Source organism: Mus caroli, unplaced genomic scaffold, assembly GCF_978045245.1.
Source record: "Mus caroli unplaced genomic scaffold, Mus_caroli_1 scaffold_5, whole genome shotgun sequence".
Classification (NCBI taxonomy): domain Eukaryota; kingdom Metazoa; phylum Chordata; class Mammalia; order Rodentia; family Muridae; genus Mus; species Mus caroli.
In genome coordinates this window covers 1894021-1906270 of record NW_028227260.1, presented here as the reverse complement: position 1 = coordinate 1906270, position 12250 = coordinate 1894021, and the positions used below count along the sequence as shown (strand labels likewise).

Here is a 12250-nt window from a genome sequence, read left to right as displayed (position 1 = left end):
TTTACTGTTCATTTTGATTGATAGAATTACAACTATATAATACTATTAACATTCTTCATAACACATAGATACAGATTTAATTTACAGTGTTTACCCAAACCGCTTTTCCTCTGTTCTTTTAAAATCTCAGATCAGGGCATTGTTACCAGCAAGCTGTTCTTGTCATTTTCAAAATAAGCAGAGGTCACATTTCTTGAGGTTATCATATGAAATAGTTATATGGATACATTTCAGTCACTTTGAAAACATTCATGAAAATTATGAATATATATATTTCTATATGGAAAAAAGAAAGCATGGTTTACTTCTGTTCAAATTGTTAGAAGAGACAAAAGCTGCTAGGAATTCATGGACAGCCACTGTAAACAGTGTCCACTCCGTATAATATTCTGCAGCAAAGTGGCAATTGCCATGCAAGGCTCTCAAATCCCCCAATGTAATTAAGATCATTTAATATGCTACAGTAGGAGCGAAATGCTTCTGACTCACTGTCAATGAAAAAATACTGTACAAAGTCAAAGGCTCAATTATGCTTCATTATAAACCAATGATATTCTGGTTTCATTTGTTGTTTTAATATTGCTCCCTACATGGCATTCTGTGAACAACAGAGCGCCCAGACAAGTCTAGGAGAAAGTGAAGTTTCAATTAGGATAGTTACATGGGTGTTTTACAAACTGACGAAGTAAACCTGCCTACTAGTTCTGGCACAGTGTAATCTCAAGGTAGCATAATGCCATGTGCAAGGAATTAGGTGGTACAAGCTGGTTCAAGACCAACACTAGTAACACATTTAATGTATACTCCAAGGTACTCCCAACATAAATGCCCCACAAAAACATTGTCAGTGGTTATTTTCTGGCATTTTCAATAAGTTCTCAATTATTATCATGACAATAAGAGTCCTATAAAGTGAAACAAAAAAATGTTTAGTGATTATGGAGGTAGCCTGCTCACTGTAAAGCTACCCAGTAAAAATTTACTACTCTAATATTCAAGGAAAAAAATTAGTGACTTTTTCAGAATAGGATAGTCAGTCTCGCATCCTGGCATTTTTGGGTGAGACTCTGATATGATAAATCTTGGTTGAGTTAAGATTTGTGCTTGGAAGCCAAGTTACAGTTTGTACCAATTTCAGACTTCTGCTCTGATATTGCTGAAAGCATCCTTTACCACTACCTACAAGTTTCAGGTTTCTACACAGGCTGGCAAGCTTGTTTAAGCATTTTTATTTTTCCCTCTTTGACCACAGTAGTCATTTCATTGAAACGTGCAATTAAACAGGAACAATGAAAAAGCAGTGAAGTTGATAGGACTCTCATTTGAATCTGATGAATGTTAGTTACTATTGTTTTGCATTCAGGCCTGACTGTTTTGACAAAGACCTAAGGATATGGTGGATTATACTAAGTTCATTTTGTTTTATTGCTATTTCAGTAACATTATTCTTTGTCTCCAAGTAAATCATAGGCTTCTTGGGGACTGAATAACAATATTCAAAATGACCATACTTTGGTTGAATAAAAATCTAAAATTTGGCTACAGCAAGCTCCAGAAATAGAGTTTGTTATAGCTGTTTTCTAGAAAAATGCTTAATGAGGAAGTATCAAAGGGAATATAGAACAGGGAGATTATCCTGTCAGCATGGCATTTAGGAGTGTTTTCTTCTTCTCACCCCTCTTATTGAAAATAGATTATTTTTTTCATTTAATAAATCCTAATTAGAGTTTCCCTTTGCTCTATTAGACCCCGTCAGTTCCTAACCCCCTCTCCTCCCATCTGGATCCATTCACTTTCTACCTCTCATTAGAAAACAACAAGCTTCTAAGGGAAAACAACAAATCATAACAAAATGAAATATAATAAGACAAATATAATGACATGAAACAAAGGCCATCACATTGAAGTTGGACAAGGCAAACCAGCATAAGGGAAAGAACACCAAGAGAAGGCACAAAAATCAGAAACACACTCATTTACAAACACAACAGCTTCATAAAAACACTAAACTGAATGCTCATATACACATAGAGAGAGGACCTGATATAAAGATATGTAGGCCTTGTGCATGTTGCATCAGTCTGAATTCATATAAGCTTTACTCATGTTGATTTATTATGTCTTGCTTTTCCAGTGTGCTCCAACCCCTCTGGCTCTTATACTCTTTCCACCTTGTCTTCCATGGGGGTTACCTGAGCTCTGAGGAGAGGAATTTGATGGAGATATCCCATTTAGCTGTATGTTCCAAGGTCTCTCTCTTTGTATAATTTCTGGCTATGGGCCTCTGTATTTGTTCCCATCTGCTACAGGAAGAAGTTTCTCTAATGATGAATCAATAAGGCTCTGGTCCTAGATCTGTGGGCTATCTTGTCTCTGGTTCTTGGTAACTCAGCCAGTATTGGGTATAGGTTCCATCTCATGGAATGGGACTTAAGTCAACTCAGACACTGGTTGGTTACTCTCACAGCTTTGTTCCACCATCACACTAGCATATTTTACAACAAGGACAACATTGTAGATGAAAGGTTTGTGGCTGTATTTTCTTTATAATTTCTTTTGGTAACCTGAAGAGTACCTTCCTGTACCAAACACACAAGAACATAGAGCTGAAGGTTCTATGTAGGCAAAGCTCACCCTCTCCATGTTCAATGAGTTATGTGGATATTATCACCAGCAATGGGGTTTTCCTGTTCTTGTGCAGACTGTAACTCATCTTGGCAACTGCCTGAGTTGTTTGGGGAATTTCCATGGGACCCTTTGGCCAACAACTCAATTGGATGTAACTATGTCCTGATATGGGAAGCTCTGTTTGGTGACTCAGGATGTTTTCTTCTTACTCAGGGCTATTTGGGAGAGAGAGGAAAAAAAAAACTGCAGAGTTACAAACAATTAGAAGAGGCATAGATACTGTCTTTAGTTATTTTATTTAGTATTAAATTATAGTCTCACACATTCAAATTGTTCTATAAGTTTCAAATTATTTCTTTTTTTAAATATTTTTTATTACGTATTTTCCTCAATTACATTTCTAATGCTATCCCAAAAGTCCACCATACCCTCCCCCTCACTTCCCTACCCACCCAATTCCATTTTTTTGGCTCTGGCATTCCCCTGTACTGGGGCATATAAAGTTTGTGTGTCCAATGGGCCTCTCTTTCCAGTGATGGCCGACTAGGCCATCTTTTGATACATATGCAGCTAGAGTCAAGAGCTCTGGGGTACTGGTTAGTTCATAATGTTGTTGCACCTATAGGGTTGCAGATCTCTTTAGCTCCTTGGGTACTTTCTCTAGCTTCTCCATTGGGAGCCCTATGATCCATCCAATAGCTGACTATGAGCATCCACTTCTGTGTTTGCTAGGCCCCGGCATAGTCTCACAAGAGACAGCTATATCTGGGACCTTTCAGCAAAATCTTGCTAGTGTATGCAATGGTGTCAGCGTTTGGAAGCTGATTATGGGGTGGATCCCTGGATATGGCAGTCTCTAGATGGTCCATTCTTTCATCACAGCTCCAAACTTTGTCTCTGTAACTCCTTCCATGGGTGTTTTGTTCCCAATTCAAAGAAGAGGCACAGTGTCCACACGTTGGTCTTCATTCTTCTTGAGTTTCATGTGTTTAGCAAATTGTATCTTATATCTTGGGTATCCTAAGTTTTGGGCTAATATCCACTTATCAGTGAGTACATATTATGTGAGTTCCTTTGTGATTGTGTTACCTCACTCAGGATGATGCCCTCCAGGTCCATCCATTTGGCTAGGAATTTCATAAATTTCAAGTTATTTCTTTGCTTCATGCTAACTTTTCAAGTCTCAAGGTCCTGTGATTAAAAAAAAAATGTTCACAGGTAGAAATAAAAAGAAGTGACAGAAAATTCATGAAACCAAATGACTCAAAGGGGAACATGAGAATACTATTTTCTCAAGATCCAGAGCCTGTGGGGCTGGGAGATGGTTCAATGAATAAAGAACTTACTGTTTGAATACGGAGACCAGTGGTTAGATTTTAAGAACCCATGTATAAAACCAAGAAGACATTGTTGCCACCTGTAACCCCACCATTCAGGATGCAGAAAGAGGATCCCAAGAAAAACCTGGCTGGTCAAACTATCCAGAATTGGTGATTTCCAGTTTCAAGTAGAAATCCTGTCTCTATAAATAAACTAGAGAATAATCAGGGAAGGAACATGATATTAACTTCTGGCCTGCATATCCACATGCAATCACATGCACACAACATACATGTGAACATACACAAAAAAGATACAAAGAATGTAAATAAATTTTCAAAACAGTTTTAAAATTTTCTACTCATCTGTCATAATTCAAGGTGTAATTTTTAAGTTATTAGTTGGAGGAAGCATTTAGTGTACTCCAAAGTTGGACTTCAGGGAGCCTATGAATGCTATGTAAATATTTTTGGCTTGGTGTAGATATGTACTATGAATATCTTCTCACAGAAAGATTTCATTAGTTTCTCAGGGATGTGAGACCACAAAAATAAGGAACTGTTTCTTGAGACTTGGGTGAGGTATAAGCTGCCTCAAGATCAAAGGATCTACCCTTTGACTTGCAAATGAACCAAAAAGGAAAGAGGGGGACTTGAGTTTGGAGCACCTCAGGAAGTAAATGTGTCTGGCACTTTCCCAGAGACTAGTACTGAGAAAGGAAACTTCATGACAGCCTAGTCACCAGGGAAATGGGAAAATGTTCTATTGGAAGGGAGATTGATGAGTGGAGAGAGGAAAGTTGGGATTGATACCAAAAAGAAATTTCTAGCATCAGTCAGCTGCAAAACAAAATGGGTTTCCCTTTTCCTACATGTTCTTCCAAGCCTCATAAATCTTCAGCCCACATCCTGCAAAATACAGCCAGAAGAACAACCCTGCTCCACTCTGGACCAGTGATCATAAGGATGCAGCTGGTCAAAAATCTTATGGATACTTTCCTAGGGTCCACAATGGGCTGCAAACTGCCCATAAGTACTGCTGCCCCAGTTTTCTGAATTCACATTAATACAGGATCATAAACTGCCTTGGTGATCATTTTTATGCCTCTTTCATTTGACATTGGATGGAGTTGAGTGATCTGTGCTGGTTTTGCAGCTGCATTGACCTAATGATAAGGCTGTTGTCTTAGTTAAAGTAGCTACTGATTCGATGAAACACTGTGGGTAAAAGCAACTTGGAGAGGAAAGCATTTAATTTCACTTATACTTCCACATTACTGTTCATTGAGGAAAGTCAGGGCAGGAACTCCAGTGGGGCGGAAACTTGGAGAAGACAGGAGCTGATACAAAAGCCATGAAGGAGTGCAACTCTATTGGCTTGCTCATCCTGCTTATGTCACCTAGGACCACCAGCCCCTGGGCATCACTACCTACAACAAGCTAGCCTACCCTACCATTGAAAAACTGCCCTTAGGGACTTTTCCATGGGCCAATCTAATGGGGGCATTTTCTCAATTAAAATGTCCTCTTCCAAAATGGCTCTAGTTTGTGTCAAGTTGAAATAAAATTAATCAGAATACCTTCCTTCCACATCTCCTTTGTTGAAAAAAATACTGTTCCTAGAATGGTTCTTCCCTGGTGATAACAGAGATGCAAGGGACCATCAGAAACCCTCAAACCTACTCTTGGAACAAGTATGTTGTCATTTGTGCTCAACCTTTCACTCAATAAGTCATATGGACAAAGCCAAATCCACATGACAAGATAACATATCCTTCCTTTTTAGAGGGAGCAGCTGCAAAACTACTTGACTTGGGTATGATCAGAGAGATATAGGAATCAAAACACAATCAACTGTGTCTGTATTGATGAAGCTAGTGTTTAGCCAGTTACATGCATCACATACCCCCACCATCTGTGAGTTTCCTAGTTCATGAGAAATGACCAGTGTCATTCAGGAGACAGATCTCATAGAGTGGGATCAATCAGAGATCACCTTTGTTTCTTCCTCATAACCCTTAATAAGACAGCATGTGCATATTTAGAGCATAAGATGCCAGAAAAAAAAAAAACACACCTTTGCTGTACCTGTTCACACAGACTAGAGTTTTCAATATAAACATTTTCAGTGGCTTGTCCCAGTGGAACACTCAAAGAGAACATATATAATACAAAGTGAACTCTCCATATTGGTAGCACACTGAGCAATATTTCATTGATTATGCCACATAAAAAGCAAGAAAGCTCTCTATTTTTGGAAAATAATGTTTAATGTTCAAATAATCTAAAATTCTGCAAACATTGCCTGTGATTGCACCTGTCTTATTGGCTTTGCAGGTCTATGTAACTCGGCGGATAGCTGGATGATTGTGCCCAACATCAAGCAGAACCACTACACTGTGCATGGCCTACAAAGTGGCACCAAGTATATCTTCATGGTCAAGGCCATCAACCAGGCAGGCAGCCGTAGCAGCGAGCCTGGGAAGCTGAAGACAAACAGTAAGTGCTATGAACTCAGCTAAGCTGCCATCTTACATTTGCTTGCCTTTGGGGCTAACGTTACTCCCACCTTTCTTTTATGTTTTCTGTCTTGGGCCTCACTGACAGCCTCACAAAAGTAAATAAAGAACCAATGGGAAACGCTGAGGTTCCCAGCAACTACATCTAAGTTCTAAATTTGATTCTGTCTTCTAGGCTGAGTGTCCAAGGACTTCTCTGCATACCATTGCTCTTATTTCTTGAGAAAACAGTCCTGGAAAAGTTCTTGTGAGAAACAGAACAGGTGCTTATAAACCTTGACACAGAGCAAGCCTCTGTAAATGGTAGACAGATTTTTTTCTAGAGCAGAAAACAAGTTCATAACTCTATCTTCAGAAATTCTTTATTCTGACCAATATATAAGTTTGGGTCTGTAATCCTCAATCAGGGGACAAATCCATCTTTTCTACCACAACACTATTCAATGTAGGATTTAATAATTTCTGTAGACATCTTTCTGGTTTATCACAATGGAGGAGGGTGCTGCTGGTATGAATTGAGCAGGAGTAAGGCATAGCAAACATCTATGGTATACAGAACAGTTCCCATCACAAAGAAAGATGTATGACGTGTTAGAATAGCAGCTTGCGTCTAAACATAGCACACCAGGCCAAAGCAGTTCCACATGTAAGAGGTTTATTGGGAGAGAGAGGGGCAAGGTGGTAGTGGGGAAGAGAAAGAGAGATAGAGATCAAGGGGGCTTTCTTTATATATGGGTGATGACGTGGGTAATGACGTAACACAAGTAAAGGTGGGAGGTGAGCCCAATGGATTCTGGGAATATGGTGGACATTGTCTTGGCAACAGGTATGTACTTTGTACTGTTGCCTATGTGATGTCACAGGATTCGGAGGTAATGTAACCTAAGATTGTGCTTTATGGTTCTGTCATTTTCCTTTTGCTGTTGCTGTCTCTGACTACATATGTTTTGTTTTATCCTCTCGTCTTTCTTTACATCTTTTGATCTAGAAATATTATGCTATATAAATATGGCGCCAGTTGTGGGTTTGCTGATCAACAGAAACAATTGATGAGTTTTCAAAAGAAGCTCCCCCTTAACCATATCCTTGTTTCCCAGGGCATAGTAACACATGTGTTAACTTAAGGACAAGCAGAGGGTAGGAGAAGAGCACTGGATTAAGCATGAGAAAGCTGAGGTCCTGCCACATGATATCTATGTGGCTTTAAGACTTAAACATATGTGTGTGTTTGTGTGTGTGTGTGTGTGTGTGTGTGTGTGTGTATTTCTTATACCACTTTATTTTGTGATGATTTTAGATTCCCAGAAAACTACGGAGATGCCTGTATACCTTTTCCTCAGCTTCCCTTAGTATCAATATCTTATATAACCTTGACACATTTCTTACAGCTAAGAAGCTAGCATTGGTATAATTCCTCTTGCCAAGCCCTGGGCTTTATTTAGATCTTTACAATATTCTCTCTAATGTTCAGTTCCCGTCACAGGATCTACTCTAAGAACGCATATCACATTTAGTGGTTCTTCATCTCACCTTTTTCTCATTTTTTTTTAAAGAAATTTTTGGTTCTTCACTTTTAAAATGGAAATATATAGCCACATTTAGGAGCTGTCACAAAGAAAAATTTGAAACAATTTTGTCTCAACATAATTATAATATTATGCAATGCTTTGATAAAACCATACAGCACATGAAAACGAATGCAGGCACACTCATCTCAACAGCTTTTTATTTACACTTGAGCATGCATTTGGTCTTTCAAAAAATGTTGAAGTTCCTAGTAAATTTTAGATGCTATGCAGTAGGCTGAGGATAATGTGACATCATTCAACTTTTTCAGATGTTCTTTTCTCAAGGAATTTGTAGACTTTTGGAGAAGACAGAGTAGGGGGTGTGAGGAAAAGGGAGTGTTCCACAAGGGAACAGCATGTCTAAAGGCCCAAATAAAAGCAGATTATGTCTATGGAACAAAAAAAGTAATCAGCATGAATAAATAAGAAATTGAGAAGATAACCATTCCAGGAAGTTAAAGATAAAACGATACAGTAAAGCTAGGTACACTGATGCACACCTCTAATCTCAGCACTTAAACTAGTGAAGCAGGATCCCAAGTTCCAGTCCATTTCAGACTGTGTAGAAGAACAAAGCCCACTAACATATACGTATGAGCATATGCATGAGTGTGTGTGTATGTACCTACATACATACATACCTACATACATATGTACTCACACACATTTTTTTCTTTTTTCTTGGATATTTTCTTTATATATATTTTTCTTCTTTCTTTCTCTCTCTCTTTCTTTCTTTCTTTCCTTTTTTTTTTGTTTTGTTTTTCGAGGCAAGGTTTTTCTATGTAGCCCTGGTTGTCCTGAAACTCACTTTGTAGACCAGGCTGACCTCAAACTCTGAAATCTGCCTGCCTCTGCCTCCCAAGTGCTGGGATTAAAGGTGTACACCACAACGCCCGGCTTATAGACATTTCAAATGCTATGCCAAAAGTTCCCTATACCCCACCCCACCCCAGCCCTGCTATCCTACCCACCCACTCCTGCTTCTTAGCCCTGGCATTCCCTGTACTGGGGCATATAAAGTTTGCAATACCAAGGAGCCTCTCTTCCCAGTGATGGCCGACTAGGCCATCTTCTGATACATATGCAGCTAGAGATACCAGCTCTGGGGGTACTGGTTAGTTCATATTGTTGTTCTACCTATAGGGTTGCAGACCCCTTCAGCTCCTTGGGTGCTTTCTCTAGATTCTTCATTGGGGGCCTGTGTTCCATCCAATAGCTGACTGTGAGCATCCACTTCTGTATATGCCAGGCACTGACATAGCCTCATACTAGACAGCTATACCAGGGTCCCTTCAGCAAAATCTTTCTGGCATATGCAACTGTGTCTGGGTTTGGTGGCTGATTATGGGATGGATCCTCGGGTGGGGTAGTCTCTGGATAGTCCATCCTTTCATCTTAGCTCCAAACTTTGTCTCTGTAACTCCTTTTATGGGTATTTTGTTCCCTATTCTAAGGAGGAATGAAGTATTCACCCATTGGTCTTCACTCTTCTTGATTTTCTTGTGTTTTGCAAATTGTATCTTGGGTGTTTTATGTTTCTGGGATAATATCCACTTATCAATGAGTTCACATCTAATGACTTCTTTTGTGATTGGGTTACCTCATTAAGGATGATATCCTCCAGATATATCCATTTGTCCTAGAATTTCATAAATCCATTGTTATTAATAGCTGAGTAGTACTCCATTGTGTAAATGTATCACATTTTCTGTATCCATTCCTCTGTTGAGGAACATCTGGGTTCTTTCCAGCTTCTGGCTATTATAAATAAGGCTGCTATGAACATCGTGGAGCATGTGTCCTTATTACCAGTTGGAATTTCTGGGTATATGCCCAAGAGAGGTATTGCTGTATCTTCTGGTAGTATTATGTCCAATTTTCTGAGGAACCTCCAGACTGACTTCCAGAGTGGTTGTACAAGCTTGCAATCCCACCAGCAGTGGAGGAGTGTTCCTTTTTCTCCACATCCTCGACAGCATCTGCTGTCACCTGAATTTTTAATCTTAGCCATTCTAACTGGTGTGAGGTGGAATCTCAGGGTTGTTTTGATTTGCATTTCCCTGATGATTAAGGATGTTGAACATTTTTTCAGGTGCTTCTCAGCCATTCAGAATTCCTCAGTTGAGAATTTTTGTTTAGCTCTGAACCACATTTTTTAATGGGGTTATTTGAATTTCTAGGATCCAGCTCCTTGAGCTCTTTGTATATATTGGATATTAATCCCCTATCAGATTTAGGATAGATAAAGATCCTTTCCCAATCTGTTGGTGGCCTTTTTGTCTTATTGACAGTGTCTTTTGCCTTACAGAAGCTTTGCAATTTTATGAGGTCCCATTTGTCAATTCTTGATCTTACATCATAAGCAATTGCTGTTATGTTTAGGAATTTTCCCCCTGTGCCCATATATTCGAGGCTTTTCCCCACGTTCTCCTCTATTAATTTCAGTGTCTCTGGTCTTATGTGAAGGTCTTTGATCCACTTAGACTTGAGCTTAGTACAAGGAGATAAGAATGGATCAATTCACATTCTTCTCCTTGATAACCACCAGTTGTGCCAGCACCATTTGTTGAAAATGCTGTCTTTTTTCCAATGGATGGTTTAGCTCCCTTGTCAAAGATCAAGTGACCACAGGTATGTGGATTCTTTTCTGGGTCTTCAATTCTATTCCATTGATCTACCTGTATGACACTGTACCAGTACCATGCAGTTTTTATCACAATTGCTCTGTAGTACAGCTTAATGCTAGGCATGGTGATTCCATCAGAGGTTCTTTTATTGGTGAGAATAGTTTTTGCTATCTGTCTTAGTCAGGGTTTCTCTTCCTGCACAAACATCATGACCAAGAAGCAAGTTGGGGAGGAAAGGGTTTATTTAGCTTACATTTCCACATTGCTGTTAGTCACTGAAAGAAGTCAGGACTGGAACTCAAGCAGGTCAGGAAGCAGGAGCTGATGCAGAGGCCATGGAGGGATGTTCTTTACTGGCTTGCTTCCCCTGGCTTGCTCAGCCTGCTCTCTTATAGAACACAAGACTACCAGCCCAGAGATGGTCCCACCACAAAGGGGCCTCTCCCCCTTGATCACTAATTGAGAAAATTCCTTACAGCTGGATCTCGAGGAGACACTTCCTCAACTGAAGCTCCTTTCTCTGTGATAACTCCAGGCTGTGTCAAGTTGACACCCAAAACGAGCCAGTACACTATCCTAGGTTTTCTATTTTTCCAGATGAATTTGCAAATTGCTCTTTCTATCTCAGTGAAGAATTGAATTGGAATTTTGATGGGGATGGCATTGAATCTGTAGATTGCTTTTGGCAGGATAGCCATTTTTACTAAATTAATCCTTCCAATCCATGACCATGGGAGATCTTTCCATCTTCTGAGATATTCTTCAATTTCTTTCTTCAGAGACTTGAATTTCTTATCATACAGATCTTTCACTTCCTTAGTCAGAGTCACACCAAGGTATTTTATATTATTTGTGACTATTGTGAAGGGTGTTGTTTCCCTATTTTCTTTCTCAGTCTGTTTATCCTTTGTGTAGAGAAAGGCCATTGATTTATTTGAGTTAATTTATATCCAGCTACTGCACTGAAGCTGTTTCTCAAGTTTAGGAGTTCTCTGGTGGAATTTTTGGGGTCATATATATATATATATATATATATATACTATCATATCATCTGCAAAACATGATATTTTGACTTCTTCCTTTCCAATTTGTATCCCCTTGATGTCCATTTGTTGCTGAATTGCTCTGGCTAGAACTTCAAATACTATATTGAATAGGTAGGGAGAAAGTGGGCAGCCTTGTCTATTCCCTGATTTTAGTGGGATAACTTCGAGTTTCTTTCCATTTAGTTTGATGTTGGCTACTGGTCTGATGTAGAATGCTTCTATTATGTTTAGGTATGGGCCTTGAAATTCTGATCTTTCCAAGACTTTTATCATGAAGGGGTGTTAAATTTTGCCAAATGCTTTCTCAGCATCTAATGATCATGTGGTTTTTTTCTTTGAGTTTATTTATAGAGTGGATTACATTGATGGATTTCCGTATATTAAACCATCCCTGCATCCTTGGGATGAAGCCTACTTGTTCATGATGGATGATCATTTTGATGTGTTCTTGGATTCAGTTTGTGAGGATTTTATTGAATACTTTTGCATCGATATTCATAAGGGAAACTGGTCTGAAGTTCTCTTTCTTTGTTGGATCTT

The 12250-nt window shown here is 39.1% G+C and overlaps 1 protein-coding gene across 4 annotated transcripts in view; it reads left to right on the top strand.

The window, feature by feature from the left end:
- Mid1 (midline 1) overlaps nt 1-12250 on the top strand; it is a 369236-nt gene that overhangs the window by 335987 nt on the left and 20999 nt on the right. For all 4 annotated transcript variants that reach the window (XM_085837898.1, XM_085837899.1, XM_085837896.1 and 1 more), the window contains exon 8: nt 6285-6446. In XM_085837898.1, coding sequence (XP_085694024.1) covers nt 6285-6446 — 162 coding nt within the window. The remainder of the gene's footprint in view (nt 1-6284; nt 6447-12250) is intronic.